We start from the raw sequence: 19737 nt of genomic DNA on the forward strand, positions 1-19737 counted from the left end.
CGTCCGCCATGACAGCACGTGCTACCTGCTTGTTGTATGTTTTGTTTCCCCAATGTAGGTCAGGTGATACTCTAGAGAACTATTCCTTTCAGAGTTTGTCAGATTCCCTTGCATATGTGCGCATAATTTATGGAAAGACAAAAGAGCTAATTCCCCTGAGACCTTCTTAGATTATTTGTGGTAACTGATTTTTATAAAATCCTTGAACTATTAGGGGATGTGCCAAGTGTAGTATTTTCTAAAACAAAAAGTGGTTTTGTTTTACGTCATAGGTTCCTCTTTGTATTGATTCATCCAACTTTGATGTGATAGAAGCTGGATTGAAATGTACGCAGGGAAAGTGCATTGTAAATAGCATCAGCTTGAAAAATGGCGAAGCTGACTTTCTAGAAAAGGCCAAGGTGATTAAACGTTACGGAGCGGCTGTAGTTGTCATGGCATTTGACGAGCAAGGACAGGTGAGATGAGACATCGAATCAACAAAAAGAGCTGCTTGTGATTTATCTTACAGATTGTTGGCTTAATTTAAAATCCCTTTTTAAGGAGAATTAACACCGTTCGATGTCTTGGCGATGTTCTCGCCCTGTGTCCAGGACGGGTGGGTCTAAAATACTTTAGATAAATCGCGCCAACCGTTCTTGTGTGTTAACATAAGCCCTTTCCGGCATAGTGCAAACATAGCCTAAAGCTATTCACACTATACAGGATAGGACCATGAAAATCATACCAGATACAGTGATTTTGTCACAAATAGTTATGGTGAGTCATGAGACTCATCTTGTGAACAAATCATGAGTCCAACTCCAGACCCATTGAGTCCCACTTCAAAAACAATTTCAAGTCCTAAATTGAAAATTCTTGGGCCTTTATGGACCATAAAAGATATCCTTTGTAAAGCATAACAAAGAGTAAAAGAAATATACGTCGTTAAACAACAGCCAGAAGAACAGACACCGAAATCACACGAACAGGATATTCTACAGGAACATCTTGTGCGTCTTTGGGGACTTTTATGCGTCAAGGACGCAGGACGCAGAGGTAACAAAATCACTGTTGAGATAGGGCCCATATTTTCTGAAGATTTCCAAATGGATTAACAGGAAAAATTATTTCCTAATTAAAATATCCTTTCCCTTTAGATGAATACCCAGTGACTGTAGTGTCACTGAATTCCTTTCTCATCCTTGTCCCCTTTATACCTCCAAGAAAACCTACTTGGGTATCGATAACAAGACACCGCTTCTTTGATTTCTTTCCAGGCGGCAGACCTAGAAGACAAGATAAGAATCTGCAGTCGTTCGTACCATCTTCTGGTATCTAAGGTAGATTTTAACCCCAACGATATTATCTTCGATCCAAACATTCTCACTGTGGCAACAGGAATGGAAGAACATAACAACTATGGAAAGTACTTCATTGAAGCAACACGTGCCATCAAGGTTAGGAAATCAAATGAGTGGAGTTAATAACGACCTTAATGTACACTGTTTCCGTGAATGCGTACGGGTTGATTACCGCACGCGTAGCCGTTACTGCGAGTAAAATTGCCTCGTATCGCGGAGAAACGGCTCGGCTACCGGGTAGAACGATGATGCCATGGGAAAATGGTTGCCTTCTGTGTACATGTATAACTATGTAACGAACATGCATGTTCGCCTACCCGATCCCCCGGGGGCAGAAACAATCTTAATGTCTTTAAGTCACTACTCTGTTGTAATCTACTCGTGTTTTGGGCCATCTTGTTATTTCTAGTCTACAAAGTAAGACTAAGTTTGCTATCCACTTGTATCCACTTAAATTTGGTTGTGCAAAACCCAAGAGTTCTTGTCCAAAACGTTTTGTCAGGTTTCTAAGCCAAGTAGAGCTCAGAAAACAAATGAAATGGCCCCGGTATGACAAAGTTAAAAGTATTATGTACCCCGACTTTGTCATGCATGAGGTTTTCTTTTATGCCTCTAAGATAAATTTTAAGTCTACTGTAATTTTAATTCATTTTTCAAATGTTTCTGTATTTTTTCTAATTAAAATATGCTTGTCCCACGGACAAGTCATGTCAAAGGTTTACATGTCCCGGACAATCGGAAATAGGTTTTGGCGCATCCTGCAATGTCTGTCTAGGGCTATTTCTCCTATTGAATGATTGTGTTAGCATTTAGTAGTTTACAAGTGGAAGCGTTGTTTTACAAGTAACGGAATTAATTCCTCTTGACCATTATGAAACTCAAAAGGGGGAGGCTATTAAAGGGAAGTTAGTTCTCCTTGCAGGGTGCAAAGAAAATCATTTTTACAGCTTGCCATTCGGGCAAGCTGAAGCTAACATTTACTACCCCAGACGTCATTTCAACTATAGCCCCAAAAGCTTTTTGAAGCAGAAGTGATCTCACAGTTCTTCTGTTATTCGAATTCCTCAAAAAAGATCACTTGCCCGTCGGGCAAGTTAAAAACAGAATTCACTATCTTGATAGCAAAATCCACTAGCTCCGGGCTATCGGACACTACTTTCTTTGCACGCTGCCTTGGTAAATAGTTAAAAGGGAAAGTCAACGTGATCGCGATAAACTAAGCTATTTTTTAACTAAGTAAATGTGACTAACCTAAAAACTTTATGATGAAGGTAATGATGAACTTAGTACAAGTGCCTAGATCTTTTAGCCGGCCTGGTAAGGCCTACTAACAGGGGACACCAATTAAAATACCATCAAACTGACTACTTAATATAAGAAGAATATTTACAAAGAATAAAATTTAAAAATACTATCAACCCAACTAATATAAGAAGAATATTTTGTAGAGAATAAAATGTACAAAAATATGCTTTCTAAAAATATTAATCGAAAAAAAATTGACACATTTCACATAAAATAATACTAAGCCAAAAAAAATTGACTAAAAGTTTTATGACATTTCATATAAAAATAATGCTAAGTAACTAAAAGTAATTAAAAGGTCCGTATTGTCTCGAAAATGTCTGTTAGCTAGAACACAAAAAGCATTTTTTGTAGCCCTCTGTAATTATATGTTGTGTATCAGCCTTTCGGGTTTTCTTCTTGAAACTGTGGATTGATTTGGCGTCCGGTTTTTAACATCTTTACTTAAACGTTTAGCGCGGTTGTTATATGAATATATTTAAGAATTGGTCAGAAAAAAATTTAGAATGTTTGTAAAAATGGTATTGCACAAATCTGTGGTAACAGCGACCCTGATTCATTTTTGTTGTTTTAGCAAACTCTTCCTGGTGCGCGAGTAAGTGGTGGTCTCTCGAACTTCTCCTTCTCATTCCGTGGAATGGACACAATAAGAGAAGCAATGCACAGTGTGTTCCTGTATCACGCCATCAAGGTAAGAATGATGCACAATTTATTGTAATTCATCTACAAAAATAGTCCCTTTTACTTCCAGAGTCATGTACAGTTGACTCCTAATAAATCAAACCTTCCAGGAAAGTCTGAAAGGTTTGAGGTACCAAGTATGGCAACAGATAACTAGAAGCTAGGAAATAGGCCAGTTAAGGCAAAAAAATACGGGTTTACGGTCGTTTCGCTAACGTCCGTTCGCAAACTTTTGAAGTCGTTTCGCGTACGAGTTGGGTCAGTTCCCTAACTACTTTCGCTTGATCAGTAGCTGAAAGAACGGGGTATACGCATGCGTATCGCGCTTTTTTGTATCATGGTTGAGAGAACAAAGCATATACATGCGCACCGCTCGTTTCGCCTCTTAGCGGATCGACATAAGACGTTTGCGAACAGGACGTGAGCGAAAGGACTCGTAGGCAAAACGACCGGTCACTTTGATACTGCTGGTTCCGAAAGTGGGTAGGATGAAGCGAATCTCGTGACAGTTCTATCGTTTGAGTTCCTTCGGTAAGACATCATGTCATTAAAGGATTCGCGAGCGAAATGAAAAGTTATCAGACTTTTTGCCTCTACGTTTTCATTTTACAGATAGAGAATTGCCGTATAATAAAGCTAACCTTTTCTGTTTTTAGGCTGGTTTGGACATGGCGATTGTCAATGCTGGTAACCTGCCATTATATGATGACATTGAACCTAAGCTCCTTAAGTTGTGTGAAGATCTGCTTTGGAACAAGGATCCTAACTGTACTGAAAAGCTTCTTCAGTATGCACAAGTATGTGAAATTGGTAAAAAATCAGTCTAACCTTGCCTAACAGCTACCTTCACATGACATCCACCAAATACATAGAAACAGAAAAAGGTCTTATCCCAAGTTGGTAACACTATAGAGCGATTTTCGTATGACCTTGAAATGAAAACGCACGAACAAAACAGAAACAACAAAAAACGGAAATAGAGCGATATGATTGGTTTATCGAACGGGTAAAAACGCGCGAGGCTTTTGGTTGGTTCAGCGAACGCTCGGGTGAAAAGACGTCATGCCCAAGAACTTTCTAGAAATCAACCGATACTTCGCTTTGACGTCATACTGCAATACGATTGGCCAATCAAACACTGCCTTCTCCATATTAGGGTTTTCTTTGGCGGGAAAACAAAGAGGCCATCTTTTGATCTTTTCATTCATTGGCTAATAAAACAAATATCGAACACTTACCGAAACAATATATCAAGGTCATACTAAAATTGCTCTATCGTTTGTTTGGTGTAACACTGTGTTTATATTTGCCTCAAACAATGACGTGTTGCGTTCTTTTTTTCTGAATACAAAGGGACTGGGAAAAGGCGCGAAAAAGCAGGTAGTGACAGATGAATGGAGAAATGGAAATATTGAGGAAAGACTGGAATATGCTCTGGTTAAGGTAACACCGCCACTGTTTATTATATACCATTGTATTGATAATCTTACATTCTGCAACCTCAGATTCCTAGTTATTAGACACCTTTAGACTTCAAGACGAGCACGACGAGCACGAGATTTTCTCAATACTAAGTCGTGTTACGCGCGTGAGCGAGCGTCATTTTGGCGGGAAAAGTGGTAGCCGTCGTCACTCTACTACGAGTCTTGGTGAGAATGTCGAAGTGGCGGAAACAGGTTATCAAATGTTAGAAGCTTTATCATTCTGCGATCGGGAGAGGGCGTAACCTCCTTCACTAACGATAACAGTGCTAACTTTTCTGGTGAAAAATGGTAAGATGAAGCTTTCTGCCGGAGAATACGCGAAAAAACTTCAAGTCAAATCTCGTACTCGTAGTCGTCCTCGTCCTCGAAGGAAAGGTCTCTATTCATAAATGTTGATCTTCTTTTAGGGAATTGACAAATTTGTGGTTGAGGATACAGAGGAGGCACGGGCATGTACAGAGAGATATCCACGTCCACTGAACGTGATTGAAGGGCCCCTAATGAAGGTAGGCTTAAACGTTATCAAAACTCTGTATTCGCCATTTTAGAAGAGAGAAGGGAACAGAAGCCGAAATACATTCCATAATTGTTTCTGGAATCGTTTCTGGGGACGCGCGGGTTAACGCGCGGGTCATCTCAGTATTGGCTGATCTTTTTCCCTGTCCCTAGTTACAGTGGCTACGGCGCGGGGGCGTGATAGCTTTTTCCAGCTTCATATATAGCAGTAGTTATCTTGGATAATCAAATCGTTAATTCACATATTTTCGCATTCTTTTAGTTTGATCGAATTTGTTTTCTTTTTCTATCTTCATTATAACGGCCAACGAACGACATGTAAGCTTTGAATTATCAAGTGTGCTTTTCCCCATTCATTGTCAAAGTTAACTTAGCTCTTAGCTTAATTTTGGTGTGATAAATGGTCAGCGATTCAGTTTTGCTGCTTGGAGATTATTGTTCTTAACAATCAAACGGAATGTAAGTTTGGGCATTAATTTGAGCTTTATTCTTTTTCAGGGCATGGGTATTGTTGGAGATCTGTTTGGTGCTGGAAAAATGTTTTTACCACAGGTGAGCTAACCTGCCTGCCTGCCTGCCTGCCTGCCTGTCGATGTTTCCTGTTTTCTTATGTATTTCCACATGATCGTCTCGAACGATTGAGTAGCCTACCATTACAGCCGCTTCTTATTGCTTTCCTCCTCCTGGGACGTTTTGCACGGGTCCCCAGGAGCTGTAATTGCAGGCTAGCGATCAAGATGGTCCCGACTATTATGTTGAAACTAGACTTACATTTTGTAAGTTTAGCTTGTTTTTCTGTAATTCTTATTTATCCACATAGTTTATTTAGTTACTTTACAATATTATCTGTTATGACTGCTGTAACCTTTCCTCTCCGCCCACCTCGTCTAGCTTTTGCTATTTAAGGGCGGAGATGGCAAAATGATGTGTATGAAATAGAGCGGTTTTCATTTGAGTGTCGAAAAGTAATTGGTTTTGCACTTTCTACACGATGCGATTGGCTTAAAAGATTCGCGCCACCTTTTCATCCAATCAGAAGTAAAACCAAAGCCAATTGTGACGCGCTCGCATGCATTTTCCCGCGCTTTGCGTCAGCCACATGTAATTACTTCGAGTTTTGATTGGTTCAATGTATTGTCTGTGTCCTATGTGACTGGCCAGAGTAATTACTTTGGTTTTGGTTTTACGACACTCAAACGAAAACCACTCTAAAGGATAGTGTGTGTGCATAGAACACCGCGTTAAATGTACAGCGAAAGAAATTGCTTATCTTAGGAGTGTGCGACCCCCATTCGCCTGTAGAAAACTGGAGATTCTAGCCTGCGATGTGTCCTCAATTTGTCCTAACATTGAAAAAAGGGAATTTTGTTTTTGCGGGAAGAACAAAATTGGAATTCCATTTGAGCACGTTTATAAGATCAGTTACAATGCCAGACAAAATAGTTGAAACACTTGGTCGATTTCAACGCTTTCCCCTAGACAAAGTTAAAAATCGCTCAAGCTTTCCTGAACTGCGCTTTTTAGCAACACTGCACGGGTTCCAGGAGACTGCACTGCGCATGCCCCCGATCAGAAGCGTTACACGTTTTTTTACGGAAATTGTAGATTTTTCAGAAAGGAAGAGAGCTTCTGGCCATGCAATCCCGATGTAATGTGGTCAAATATCCTTTTACGCTGTTAATAATTAACCTACCTTCCTCAAATGAAGTTACTGAGCAGCAATACGTTCTTTGATGTTACATTCTCTGTTAATATATAAAGTGATGCAATGTTTGTATGCTCGTTACCTAGGTGATAAAATCTGCTCGTGTCATGAAAAAAGCTGTTGGATATCTCATTCCCTTCATGGAGAAGGAGCGGGAGGAAAGACTAGCTCAGATGAACGGTGATGGTAATACTGTGGAGGATTCACTTGCTGTAAGTTAGATTCATATTGACATAGTCAGCTTTCTGACCGCGCTGACCGCGGGAAAACATAAAACGGCTGCAAAGCGCGGGAGAACATACATTTACGGGTGCGAGACTGTCCGGGTGCGAAGCCTGGGAAAATGCGCGGGAAACTGAAACATGTAACCGATAACGGGGAATCATGTAGTCGGTGCGAAAACAGCCGTGTAGTCATTGTCAAAGCGAATATAGTTAGGGAACCAATTTGTCTTGATCGTTTTTGTTTGTTTTGTTGTTGATGTTATTGTTGTTGTTGTTGTTTTTTTCCAGAGTGACAAAAAGTAAAATCCATTTATGGCTAAGGAGCCACGCAGCTTTAAAAGAAACCTATATTTTGATTTGCCTTCGAAAACATACCTGCTATTTCTTTAGATAAACGGCTCGGGACATTGCTTGTTCGGTCATTCGTCTATTGTTTCGTTGTCTAATTAAACAACTCCTTCCTGGAGCTTTAAGGTGCCCCGTAGTGGCTATGAGAGTCGATGATTGTCATAAATATGACAAATGCTGTTACTGCCTGAGAGCAACCGTACCACTGTACAGAAAATATAAAGCAAGCTTCAAGGGGAATATTAATGTGTAGGCCGTGCCAATAGCTTGCAAACCTTAATTTGGTGCTCAATGAGAGGATGTGCGCTCGTTTCAAACAACTTGGGGAGAATGCGCAATAGTGACTTTGCGCCGGAAAATTTGCAGCGGTAAAACCAAGATGTCGTGTGTGTGCCATCAGTCAGTATTTTCTGTCTGATCGATTGAAGTCAGCTCTACAATTTTATTGAACTATTTAGTATTGGCAGGAAAGCTGTGGTCGAATGATCTTTTAAGTAAATGTATGAATTTCTATTTCAGAGCCGTTACAATGGAACGATAGTTTTAGCCACTGTGAAGGGAGATGTACACGACATTGGCAAGAATATCGTTGGGGTTGTGTTGGGTTGCAATAACTACAGGTATTGTAATTTGTTTTGTAATTTGGTGACCCACAAAGCACTTCCGAGTTCTAAAAAACTGGTTCGTTTTCGCGTTTTCGTGCGTTCCTGATCGACTTGGAATCTTTCAGGTTTAGTTGTTTCGTCGAGGGGAAAACCGAACTACCCAAAAAATGAACTGTCTGAGCAAGGATGAGAACCAAGAAAAATGAATTCAATGCACGTAGTGATGTTGCCTTGGAGATTCGAATCCAGGCCACATTAGGTGGCAAGTTTTTAAGATGCTCTTACCACTTCACCATCTTCGATAGCCCACGTTCGATGACTCCGAGTCTTTACGAACGACTCCATTGTTTCGCAATTCCCAGAAGAGACTTGAGCATAAAGAAAACCAATAGAAATATAGAAATATATCCAGAAAGCCTCGGAGTCATGTTAGAATTTTAACATATCGAGCACAACCTCGTTCCCCGCGTCCTCTCCAACTCGCGCTCCGGGAGACGAGTAGGAGAGGACCCTGGGAACGAGGTTGAAGAGAGTGTTGTTCGAAGTAGAATGGAGTTCTTCTTTTTGCAACGATTACCACAACATACACAGACGGTCCCAGAAGAGGGTGCCAGGCGAATTGCCAGCTATATAAATACTACTGTAGAACCCCAGCAACGGGCGGGGAATTCGAGTTATGGTGGTAAATTTCAGTGTGAAATATTGGTCAAGGGAAGGAAATTTACGTCGAGTTAGCGGCGGATCAGAGTTAACCGGGTTCGAGCTATCGAGGTTCTACTGTAGTTATTTATTGGTCACAGAACTCTGAGAGCATCTGTATCGAAATATTGAGGCTCTAGAAGACAGGTTTTACTCAGAGAATCAAAGGGGACATGGGGGTCCCCTATGCCCCCTTTAAATCTGCCCTTGACTAATGAGTGCGAAACCTGTTTAGTTCAGTTGTGTTACACTACGCAAAGTTTCATGAAACTTGTTTCGCGATTGCGCTATGAAATCGCTGAAGCCGTTACATTGAACATTTGCCCAATGTATCGAGCTCTCTCATTGGTTGTTTTTGTCTTTGTAGAGTGATCGATCTTGGTGTAATGACTCCATGCGAGAAGATTCTACAGACTGCTATTGCCGAAAAGGCTGACATTGTTGGCTTATCCGGATTAATTACACCGTCTTTAGATGAAATGATTCACGTCGCTAAAGAAATGGAAAGACAGGGACTAAAGATTCCGCTCCTCATCGGAGGTGCCACGACATCAAGGTATTTACAAGTAAAAATTTCCTACCAGGTTCACTTTTCTCGCCTTAATGTATAATAAACTTCGATAACGCTGTCCTCTGGCTAAGGGGTAACCAGGCCCCAGTTCTTAAAAATGTTGGATAACGCTATCCATCGGATAAATCTCTATCTACTGGATAGCGCAGTTGGTTTCCCTTATGTTTATCCACTGGATATTAATTTACCGGTGGATAGGGCTATCCATCTTTTGAACAACCGCGGCCAGATCCATAAATCCTTCGTCAACAATAGATTTATCCAGATTTATCAGTAGTTTCTTGGTTTGGCGGACGGCCTCCATCACGAAATGACTTACTGCAAAGATTGAAAAGGCACTGACAGGAGCCCATAACCCGGAGCGAGCAACTCACATACTAGGCCTATGTCACGGCGTTTTAAAGGACCAGTTTATTTTTACACACATGTAAGCGCACTTTTTTCCCGCGAAAATAGAATCTCCACCATGTTTCTGAGCGCGTTCGAAGATATCAAAAAGGAAACTAAACGTTATGAAAAGGCAAAAAATATCATTTTAGGTCTGTAGGTTTTGCTAACTAGTTTTTGGAATTTGAAAGATATTCAAAATTTGCACCAAAACCGTTCTAAAAATAAACTGATCCGTGAAAACGCCGTGACACGAGCGCATGGAATTTGCTCGCTCCGGATTATGGGCTCCTGGCATTGAACAATGCCTACACCACAAAACAAAAGGGAAACAACAACACTTTCCGCAACATCAAGAAACACCCGATTTATCCAGTGGGATCTCCGTTTCAAAAAACCAAAAACACAATACCAAGAAATACTTGTTTTATTTATTTATTTATTTATTTGTATAATATCAGGACTCACACAGCTGTGAAGATCGCCCCACGTTACAGCGAACCAACGGTCCACGTGTTAGACGCCTCAAAGAGCGTAGTAGTGGTAAGATAACTGTTGTTTTTTATTCATTTCATCAAAGACTATAACGTGAAGGGTGCGCGAGTGGAGACGAATTTTCCTCTCCTTCCTTCCTCGCGCGCCTTTCGCGTGTAAGCGCGCCAAATTCTCCCTGTTTCCTTTGAATATCTGCTTTGCAGGATATTTCATGTCGTGTTACCATTTTTGATATAAATTTAATGTGCCATTACTCATGTCTGCTAAAGGGGTTTTATACGTTTTGTGCGCTTTGTGCCGAGTAAAACTCTAGCCTTATAATAAACTGTCCTATTTCATCGTAGTGCTCCGCTTTAATAGACCAGAATTCAAAAGAAGATTTTGTAGATGAAGTAAAAGAAGAATATGAAGAAATCCGGGATGAGCATTATGATTCTTTGAAGGTAAGAAAGTTTCTTTTTCCATTTAGTGGAAAACGCTTTTTCATTCCGGCATACCACAATTGCATAAAAAACGGGCAATCACGAAGAGACTGCCAAGGGTAGGGTGGGCGGGGTTGGAGGGACAGAAGACGTGCAACCTAACAAGTATGAAGCGCGGAGAAATAAGTACTGTCACCTACGCCATTTCCGAGCGACAGTACATTTGAAACCGCTTAAAAGCGCGGGAAAATGCATGCCAGCGCGGGAAATCGTACAGCCGGCGCCGAGCCTGCAACAGGTATGAACGACGGGACAATTTACTGCGTGACGTCATGATCTGAAAACGTGCTAGTGGTTTAAGCGCCGGAAAAGGGAAGAATGTTGATTTTATTGTATTTTTTTTACAGGATCGTAAATACCTATCCCTGGAGAAATCACGTTTAAAGAAAGCGAACTTGGACTGGATTGACTTCAAGTCAGGTGAAAAAGAAGCGTTTTTGTAGTTCTTTTTCCTTTTGCAGCCTGTAGTATTCTAACAGCCGTTTCTGTGTTTTAAGGATCAGAAAGGGATCCAATGATAGCCCTTGGCCTTTCAAAACAACCTTTTTGATAGTACTTTCCAGTGGTACTGTTATTAAACTGTTCTGTTTGGTTTGGCCGGGGAGGGGGAGGTGGGGGGATAGTTTTGAACTAAGAAACCCGTAAGAAATTGTCAGAGTGTCCCACAATTCCCAAAATTGTCTTCGATATAACCCATATTAGAAGAGCAGAGTAAAATTCGGCGCTTCATTCATTTCAGAGTGTATCTGCTGTATACCGTTAGGTCGCGCATGCTGGATATTCAAAAGAAACCTGTATACCCGTATTCTCAAAAACCGACATTGGCTGTTGTCATTCTAACTTTTCAATCTGCTTATTATGCTATAAAAGGTGATTCTGATTTTTGAGTTTTTAGAGAAAATTCTGAAGTGCGACCATTCAAATGAAAACAACTGAGCAGTACTTTCCTGTAGTACTGTTAATTGTTCGTTACGAGGGAGTTCTAACTTTTGATTGTAGGGTAAAATCCTAAACGGTAAAAGGTTCTCATACACTTTGAGGGTTATCAATAAATCTATTTTCTACTGCTTTTTAGTTCGTCCGTCGTTCTTGGGTTCAAAGGTGATAGATGATTGTGAAATCAGTGAGCTCCTTCCTTACATTGATTGGAAGCCTTTCTTCGATGTATGGCAACTTAGAGGAAAATATCCCAACAGGGGATATCCAAAAATCTTTCAAGACAAGACAGTCGGTAAGCACCCTCCCGACCCTGACTACGTGTCCTCCTTATTCTACGCTGATTAAGAAGTTGCTTTTGCAAGTAAACAAGTAAACTCACGCGGCTACTACAGTCTACCGCGGAACAACCGTACAAGGGGTGGGATGTAGGATTTGCACCCCTTCCTCACCCCGTTGGGGGTGGGAAAGCGGTGCTACTTTGAATCTCTGATAATAGGGGAGCTTAAGCAACAACAACGGCAACGGCAACGGCAACGGCAACGGCAGCGAAAACGTCACTAAGAAAGCGGGCTTCGTGCTGTTTCAAACTTTTTTTCTCTTCCATTTCATACAATTTTTTTAATGTTGGGGAATTCTTATAGAGTCGATTCTGAAGGACTGTAACTTTTAGAAGTTCACAAGAAGAAGAAGAATATCTTTTTTTGTGTGTTCACGTCCTCCATGAAACGTGAAACTATGAAGTTTCACCTCGTAGTTGTGTAACGACGGTAAAGAAATGCACAAAAAAAACGTGATGCACGTGCAGGCTTGTTCCAATCTAAACGTACTCCATTTTTGCCGTTCTCGTTGTCGTCGCCTTCGTCGTTGCTTAAGCTCCCTAATATCTAGATGACGAGCTGGGTGCGACTAGCCTTGTTAAACACTTCGCTTAAATTATGTTGGGAGCATTTTGCACGTTAAGAGTACGCAAAACTCGCTTTTTTGATAAATTTGGGTCGACGACGATGACCTTAATGTTCGTCACCATAGCAACTCAATTCCGCCAAGCTATGCCGAAATGCGTCGACGGACTGACCTGAACAGGCAGTGATGACAAGGTCAGTGACGACGAGGTGTGTCGTCAAGGATCGTCCGAAAAAGTTTAATAAAAAATTGTGTTAGAAGGCCCATTTATTACTTGTCCAAGAGAAAGTATCCTTCTCGTCATTGAAACAGGTAGTGAAGCGAAAAAACTATTCGACGATGCTGAAAGCATGTTGGAGAAGATCACTAAAACTAAATCTCTGTGGCCAGTCGGAGTGGTGGCTTTCTATCCTGCCAATAGCGTCGGTGATGATATCCACGTGTTTGAGGATGATGATGCTAGGAAGGAATCACCACGTGCCGTGTTCTATGGCTTGAGGCAACAGGTTAGTAAACAATGTCAGACACTGGCATCCGTTATTTCAAGTATAAATGGTACAATATGAATAAGTGTTTAAGATTAGATATCACCTCAATGTATTTTGTTGGTGTTGAATTTCGGCCATTTTGAATAACTTAGACGTGTTGCTATCGCTAGCCTGTGTGCTAAGTGCGAAAAGGGGAGGGAGGGAAGAAGGGACCGGGGCGGGGGGGGAAGAAGAAACGCGTGAAAAAGAAACGGGAGAAGGGAAAAAGAGAAGGGATTTTTTGGAAGCGAGGCGGAGATTTCTCTCTCTCCAGTCCCCCCTCCCTTTTAATTCCCACCCGTTTCTACGCGCGGTGACAGTATTTGCTCAAGAGAATTGCTGTAAAAGTGGTATGAAAAGTCAAAAATTGTCCACCAGTGAACAACCTTTTTCGTGTAGAGTCCTAAGGGTAATTCAGACTGGACAACGTTTCGCACTGTTTGACGTCACCCGGAGAATATTGCCTTTTGATTCTGTTTTTTTGCCTTTAGCTGTTTAAGGTTTGCACGCGAGTTTTCACTTTTGCGGCGTTTCGACCTTGCGACCAGTTTAAACGAGTTACTAAGCTACGTTTGCCGTTAACTCTCACCTTGTATGACAGAGCTTGGTAAAAGCAGAAATTTGTATCGCTTAAATCAGCTGAGGTTTTTTCCGACTTTGTCAACTTATCCCCGAAGACGCGTCTAACGAAGGTAAAGTTTCTACAGATAAAGTAACTGTTCAAGCTTTTATTTTCAGGCCGAGAAGGAGCCTGGTGTCGAGGATCCATACTATTGCCTGTCAGACTTTGTAGCACCGCTGGATACAAATGTCAAGGACTACATCGGCTGCTTCGCTGTTTCAGTCATGGGAGCCGAGGAAATGGCCAAAAAGTAAGTAGAAGTAATTTACCAGGAATGTTGATGTTTAGTAGACGGTACTTGGAAAACATTGTAAGGAAATGTAAACCCTACTTCGATCCGATATTCCCTTGAATTACAACTTGAAGTAAACATTCTCCTTTCACAGATTTGATGAGGAAATGGATGACTATAGTGTCATAATGGTTAAAGCTCTTGCCGACCGCTTAGCAGAGGTTAGTAATCAGTTAAGTCGTCGTACATTGTTTCATCTCAATGTCTTTTATCGACTGAAACATGTAACATGTGTACTGTTTTGTTCGTACCAGGCTTTCGCCGAACAACTCCACGAACGCGTTCGCAAAGATTTGTGGGGATATTGCAGCGATGAGTTACTAGATGCTAAAGATATGCACAGGATCAAGTATCAGGTGGGTTTGATTACAACGTCTCTAATTTCTCTCAGAAAGAGAGTTTTTACTTCGATTCCCGAGGACAGTTTGTCCTTATTTTCAGCACTTAAAAGTTTTTTAATGGTTGATGCCACGAAAATGTTCCCAAAAGAATGCTCAGTTGCTTGGGAACAAGATATGTTTGTCATCTTCCATAAAAACGGGACCACCGTTTTTATCACCCTTCATTTTGCTTTCATCTTCTAATAACTCAAAAACGAGCTCAGCTTGATCAGTTTTCGACAAATGTCAACTTCCTGCAAAACTGAAAAAATCTTTGGAGAGAGTAACAGAACTTCCTTTAAATTTCCACTAGTTAGTATTAGTTCTAAAGTGTCGGGGGCTCGATTTCGATTTGCGATCGAAATATACCTCTCTTTTGTTAGGGCATTCGACCAGCCCCAGGTTATCCTAGTCAACCAGACCACACAGAGAAACTCACGATGTGGGAGTTGATGAACTGCGAGAAACTCACTGGAATCAAGTTAACAGAATCGCTCGCCATGGACCCTGCCGCTTCAGTGTCCGCCGTCTTCTTTGCTCATCCTAAAGCTGTTTACTTCTCCGTAGGAAAGATCTGTGAGGATCAGGTATGACATTACAACGTTAGATCTTTTTTTGTGTATTTTTCAGTTAGTGAGTAGACTGAGCAAGGAGAATATAAATGATGGTGGTGGCGTTGATTTTTGTAGATCCGCAATAAGGGGGTGGGGGGAGGGGAAAGAGAGAAAAACGGCGAAAGGGGAAAGGGAGGGAGAGCGTCCTTTCTCACTCTCTCTCTCCAACCCATCACCCTCTTCCCCTTCCTTCCCTACCCCTTTTGATGCCTGGGAAACTACCCACCTACCCCTTTCCTAAGCCATCCCTTTGCCTCAGGCGAGAAGTGAGTGTTAATGTTAGCTTAGGGGAGGAGTAGGTGAGCAGTTTCCCAGAAACCTACATTGATCCGCCTGCCACATAGGCGCCGCTGTATTTTGTCCCGTAGCCCCAGTTTTTGTCTGGCTTGTCGGCAAATAACCATTCAATTAAGCCGGTCAATTACGAAGACCAGGACGTGTAATAACTAATGTAGCCTTAGGCTTTCTCGTCTGTAGTTAATGTAGTGTGATGTGACTATATTCAAGTGAAATCTCTGACTCTAGCAGTAGTTTCACCTGGTATTCCTATTTTTCCCGTATTTTAGAAGATGAAATTATAGAAGTCTTCCTCAGTCGATTAAGTTTTGAGTTCTCTGTGGACATGTATGTGATGCATGAGGAATTTTAGAGAAGTTATTTTCTAATGCTTTGGTCATTTTCTTGCGTCGCTTCCAGGTCAAAGATTACGCGAAGAGAAAAGAAATGCCGGTTGAAGAAATAGAAAGATGGCTCTCGCCTATTCTATCTTACGACAGAGATTGAACTGCCAGAAGCGAGGAAATCTCTTAAATCTCTTTTTATGCTGTTCATCAACTCCAGTCGCAGAAGACGGGTGTTGATCTTGTGCAGACGATCTTCAGGATTGTGCGAAGATTTTATCAGTGGATCTTTGATACGTTTGTTGTTGTGGATTGCACAACTTGTCATTTGATCTCTTGACGAAATATTTAAATGATGTATTTTTTAACACTAAGGGCTTGGAAAAACCGGATTGTTTGTAATATTCACAGAAACTCTAACGTATTTATCAGTGTTATTGGGCCAGAATACAAGACTTCCTGAGAAGGGCCGTTTAACACAACGTAGTGGACGGGATATCTTCTTGTGGTAAATTTTGATCACCAATGTTCTCTGCTCTTCTTCTGATAAGAAATACGTAATATATTCAAATTCGATATTTATATTTTATTTTAAAAATACTTGTGACGTTTGCTCGCTGTAAGAGCGTGTTTTCAATCGAACTGTCACTCTGGAGCCTGACCAATGACAATAAACCCTCACAACCCAACGAACCAATCAGAGCTCGAGGTAAAGACATGTTGCTGGCGCTGGAAAGCCGGTGTTTCCGGTTTAACACCTGATTTGCTGAGGAAGTGGCGTAAAAAAATGAATGAGAATGACGTGAAATTACAGAACCACCAAATGTGCGATTAACTTCAGACAGGGTTAAAACTTTTCTGTCTGCAGACCGGCTAAATCGTTCCGCGCAATTAGATGATTTAAAAGAAAATCTGGTATGCGTTTTACAGGGTTTTATACGTACCGGTAATGGCGTTATTTTAATTCGTTGTAAATGGTATACTTAATGCACAGACCGTAAGTGATTAAAACAATGTATTTAGCATAAATTCGGTAAAGTTGATCAGTTGATTTTGTATCGGAAGCTACCACATTATTTGTCGACGATTTGTATTTCGTCTTTGCTGACAGTCCCTGTGGGAATTTCTTTAAGCCGTTATCGATCCCTGTAAGGCCCTTTCAAACGTCGTGCCACTGCCGTGCCGAACTCAATTGATGGAATTAAATTCGACTTTAGCACGGCAGTACCGCCACGTTTGAAAACAAGTCGTGCTACTGCCTTTCCGTGCCGAACTCAATTCATAAGTTATAAATACATTAGAACACATTTAAAAGTTTGCTTAACCGTTTCTTTATCTTTGTGTTTTGTTTTCGGCAACAGCTGTTCTATTGGACTGAATTCGACGTCTAAAACCAAGTCGTGCTGCAGTCGAGCTTCAGTCGAGCCAGCTTAGCACGGCAGTAGCACGACGTTTGAAACAGGCCTAAGGGAATTCGGATACCAGAATGTGCAAAATTTTGGCATGTGGAATCCATAATCCAAGGAAATTTTGCTTGTGGAATCCGGAATCCTGGGCGTTGGAATCCGGAATACAACTCTAGTAATCCGGGATCACATTAACGATTGGAATCCGGAATCCAAGTTCCACTGACAAAGACTGGAATCCAGTACCTGGAATCTGGAATCCACAGCGTGGAATCCAGAATTCAAGACTGTACATGGGGCAACCTCTACGTCCCAAGAGTGACCAACATCCATTGTCTCCTAACAATATCAATACATAATCAAGGAAAAGGTGATGAGAATATTTGAAATGGTCATCAAAGGTGAAATGCTTTGATCTTTTGTCAAATTCTTTCAATGGATTCTGAAAGAAAATGTATGGAGACCAGTGTGGAGAATTTGTATCTGGATATTGGACCTTCCAGGGTCAAAGGTTTTCTCTTCTATGTAGAACTTATGCACCAATTTACGACGTTACAACAGTGACCAAGGTGGTTTACCATGAACAAAAAGTTCTCTGAAAATTGCGGTCGGTGGAGTAAGTGGAACATAAGTATTCCGGTGGATCCAATGGAAAAAATTCCGGAAGCATCGATACTTCTGCAAAGGTAGTCCTGTTTTCTCGGACGGAATGTTCCAAACGGAAATTAGAAGCGCATGCAGCTCTTCCAGTTTGCTTGCCCGGGGCAATTACTTGCTTGTCTTAGTTAATGATCTAGTTGGAGGATGACTTACCGAAACCCCTGACCATTGGAGAAGTAAACTTTAAACGTTACTTGGCCCGCAATTAAATCTACATTTCCCGGACTGCCGTACGGGACTGTTTTTTGAGCCCTAAATTAGTGTTCCATTTCTTCAAACCCACCTTTGAAACTAGTTTTAAGCCATTCCCTTCTCCCCTCGCCCCCCAACCCTTACTTGATGATCTGCATCCGCCACTACGGTATGCAATGGAAGGGCGGCTGTTTACATGGAGGGAGCAAGACCCTAGCAGCAGGAAGATCCTAGAAGATCCTGTATTCAGGTTACATGCAAAGGGTTGTGCCTAGCGATAGGATCTTCCTAGCTCTTCCTAGCACTAGAAAGATCTTAGCGCTATATAAACTGCTTTCGGGGGATAAATGGCGGCGGGTCGTTCAGTGGATAACCACCGCAAAAAAAGCCGACAATTTCGTTTGGCGCCACCAGTTGTAAAGTACTGCCATCTGCTGCAGAAAGGTAAATAATAACGCTAATAAAGAAAGCAGAAGCGGGGCGCAAATTGCATGTTTGTTATTGTCGCCCGCCCTCTTAAATTACCTCTCAACTTGGTTAATCACGCGGAATAACATTTCCTCATGTAAACCCAACGAAAAATTGTTCCGCCTTCTAGCTAGCTTCTATGATCATCCTTGTCCTAGGATCTTCTTTTCTTCCACGTAAACAGCCCCTAAGAGTTTTTTGCAATCACTTAAATTTTGAAAATTTGGATGAAGTTCGTTTTGTTTGAGCTGCTGTTAAAGCTACAGTCACTCGTGCTGAGCACTGAAATCTGTAATTTCGTTTTGCAGGTGGATAGTTTTGGCATATCGTCTTCAGGATATTTCGGAAACACGATACCTAAAACCAACCTGTGCTAAGCTTTTATTAGGTGTAAATTAATTATTTAACGCCATTTACGTTTGAGTGAACTTCAGAACTTTGGTGATCATACTAATTTCTTTCACTCCAACGAACCATGGAAAAAAATGTAAAATTTGAAAACTGCACCAAAGTCTAGAAAGCTTGAGCGCATTAGTCAAACCCTGGGCTTCGGAATTTGGAATGCTTTTAAGAAATACGAAATCCCATTAACGATCCACTTCCAAAAATCAGGAACCCAGTACCCGGAATCCGAGATCCGGAATCCATGGCGTGAAGTCCAGAATCTAAGACTGTCCTCTATCCCTTAGATGCAGCGACCATGCCATGAAAGAAAGAACTAATTATGTAGCGGTTCTCCTTTCCCTTGTTTGTTTCAATAGTGACATCCTTCACATTCGTTGTCATTTCCTCCTGGCGTACCGTCTTCCCCGGGCAGGTATAAGCCTTAAACAATTAATACGTGGTAAGCATCACGTTGCTATTTCTCTTAAAACCTGAGGTATCGGTTGTCAGTCTGACTACGTGTGTTACGGAAGATAATCTGTAAATATCCTTCACTTAGCCGGTACCGCATTGTTTTTTGCTTTTAGAGACTGCACTGACGTACACGTGTCTTGGATACGCACAAATGGTTTAATGGTTTAGTTAAACACACAATGGCCCATCAATGATGTTTTTTTCCAGAAAATGATGTTTTTTGAGCTGCCATTAACTATATTTGACATTAAGAAGCTAATTGATGAGAAATATTGACCGATCCTCCAACGGGTGGCTATTTAAGTGCAGCTGTCGCGTGCTTTATAGAACAAAGTATCCTGAAATTCATTTTTGTGCGGTTGAAATTATTCCAGCAGCACTGAAATGTTTCCGGCTCCATCCAGTTACTGG

General features: G+C 41.3%; 1 protein-coding gene across 4 annotated transcripts in view; it reads left to right on the plus strand.

Moving 5' to 3' along the window:
• The window catches only part of LOC140942623 (methionine synthase-like), a 31016-nt gene extending 14236 nt beyond the window's left edge, over positions 1-16780 (plus strand). For all 4 annotated transcript variants that reach the window (XM_073391552.1, XM_073391553.1, XM_073391554.1 and 1 more), the window contains 20 exons: positions 273-458; positions 1260-1439; positions 3223-3339; positions 3986-4126; positions 4683-4772; positions 5221-5319; positions 5828-5881; positions 7121-7246; positions 8126-8226; positions 9278-9466; positions 10330-10411; positions 10708-10806; positions 11193-11265; positions 11921-12076; positions 13000-13193; positions 13953-14086; positions 14223-14289; positions 14383-14484; positions 14892-15095; positions 15819-16780. In XM_073391552.1, coding sequence (XP_073247653.1) covers positions 273-458; positions 1260-1439; positions 3223-3339; positions 3986-4126; positions 4683-4772; positions 5221-5319; positions 5828-5881; positions 7121-7246; positions 8126-8226; positions 9278-9466; positions 10330-10411; positions 10708-10806; positions 11193-11265; positions 11921-12076; positions 13000-13193; positions 13953-14086; positions 14223-14289; positions 14383-14484; positions 14892-15095; positions 15819-15905 — 2481 coding nt within the window. In that variant the 3' untranslated portion in view covers positions 15906-16780. The remainder of the gene's footprint in view (positions 1-272; positions 459-1259; positions 1440-3222; positions 3340-3985; positions 4127-4682; positions 4773-5220; positions 5320-5827; positions 5882-7120; positions 7247-8125; positions 8227-9277; positions 9467-10329; positions 10412-10707; positions 10807-11192; positions 11266-11920; positions 12077-12999; positions 13194-13952; positions 14087-14222; positions 14290-14382; positions 14485-14891; positions 15096-15818) is intronic.
• Positions 16781-19737: the final 2957 nt, after the last annotated feature.

Source organism: Porites lutea, chromosome 7 (genome assembly GCF_958299795.1).
Source record: "Porites lutea chromosome 7, jaPorLute2.1, whole genome shotgun sequence".
In the NCBI taxonomy this organism is placed as follows: domain Eukaryota; kingdom Metazoa; phylum Cnidaria; class Anthozoa; order Scleractinia; family Poritidae; genus Porites; species Porites lutea.